The sequence below is a fragment of the Aplysia californica genome, unplaced genomic scaffold (assembly GCF_000002075.1).
Source record: "Aplysia californica isolate F4 #8 unplaced genomic scaffold, AplCal3.0 scaffold00507, whole genome shotgun sequence".
NCBI lineage: Eukaryota > Metazoa > Mollusca > Gastropoda > Aplysiida > Aplysiidae > Aplysia > Aplysia californica.
Window position 1 is genome coordinate 250904 of NW_004797777.1, and position 1630 is coordinate 252533.

The 1630-nt window shown below is 40.4% G+C and overlaps 1 protein-coding gene across 1 annotated transcript in view; it reads right to left on the minus strand.

The window, feature by feature from the left end:
* The window catches only part of LOC101853405 (major facilitator superfamily domain-containing protein 8), a gene marked incomplete at both ends in the record, with an annotated part of 8679 nt that overhangs the window by 1056 nt on the left and 5993 nt on the right, over positions 1-1630 (minus strand). Inside the window, 1 exon segment of the mRNA XM_013086803.2 lies at positions 476-579. Within this exon segment, the coding sequence (XP_012942257.2) occupies positions 476-579 (104 nt within the window).

Consider the following 1630-nt stretch of genomic DNA (forward strand, 5'->3'; position numbering starts at 1 on the left):
CCCCCCCAAAAAAAAAATCAAACAAAACATAACAAAAAAGAAACAAACAGAAAAAAACAAGCAAAGAAAAGCTACAACCTCCCCGGCAACAAAATTAAAAAAAAAAAATAACCCAAAACGAAAACAAACTCAAAACACCAAATCAAGCAAAAGTAGAGATAAATCATATAGTGGACCTTTCCCACATAACGACGACAAAATCCCAACAGTACAACAAAGTTGAAATGTTCGACGGTTAAAATAAATCCCAAACATCGGTATTAGACAAGATGAGACATTCTTCATCTTGTATCTTAATCTGTCTGCTGAGATGTTTTATCCCACTCAGTCCTAGATGAACCTGACAGGCAAGATTGCAACTTTTCTCCTTCCAAATCATCTAAATTGTGTCGATGTGGGCGTTAACTGCTTAGAAGTGCCAATACTAGACGTCCATTGAGGAGCCAGAGCAGACGAGGAAGGGGGAACGACTTACGTGCATAGCTCAAGGGGGGTAACTTGTCACCCCAAGGAATGTAGACGATGTACCCCGAAAGGCAGAATATGAATCCGATAAGAAGAAGATATCTTTCATTGTATCTGCAATACAAAATAATAATGATAGAGACAGTGATAATGAACACATTTTAAAGTAACTTTTTGTTTAATTTCATTAAAGGGAAGTAAGCATATCGACACAATGTTGATTAATTCGTGCAAGGGAAAATAAGAAAGACTGACAGACATACACAATAATATTATTGTTTTTGTCTGGGGGGAAAAGGGGGGGGGGGTAAGTAGGACCTACCAGTGACAACCCAGGCTATTGCATTACTTTAATACATGAATCACGCCCACACATGACCCAATGACTCACTAACTAACGCCCACACATGACCCAATGACTCATGTAACTAACGCCCACACATGACCCAATGACTCACGTAACTAACGCCTACACATGACTCAATGACTCACGTAACTAACGCCTACACATGCATATGACCCAATGACTTACGGAACTGAGGTCCACACACAACCAAATGACTAACGTAACTGATCTACACACACGACCCAATGACTCACGTAACTGACCTAGACACACGACTCAATAATTTGCATAACTTATCTACACACATGACTAAATAACTTGAATAACTGATCTACACACACGACTCAATGACTCACATCAAGTAACTGACGTCAACACACGACTCAATGACTCACGTAACTGATCTAAACACACGACTCAATAATAACTTGAATAACTGATCTACACACACGACTCAATGACTCAAGTAACTGACCTCCACACACGACCTAATGGCTCACGTAACTGATCTACACACACGACCCTATGAGTCACGTAACTGATCTACACACACGACCCAATGACTAACGCAACTGATCGACACACGAGATACAATGACTCACGTAACTGACGCCTACACACGAACCAATGACTCACGTAACTGATCTAGACACACGGCTCAATAACATGCATAACTGATCTACACACACGACTCAATAACTTGAATAACTGATCTACACACACGACTCCACGAGTCATGTAATTGACTTTCACACACGACCTAATGAATCACGTTGACCTCTACACAAGACTCAATGACTCATGTAACTGATCTACACA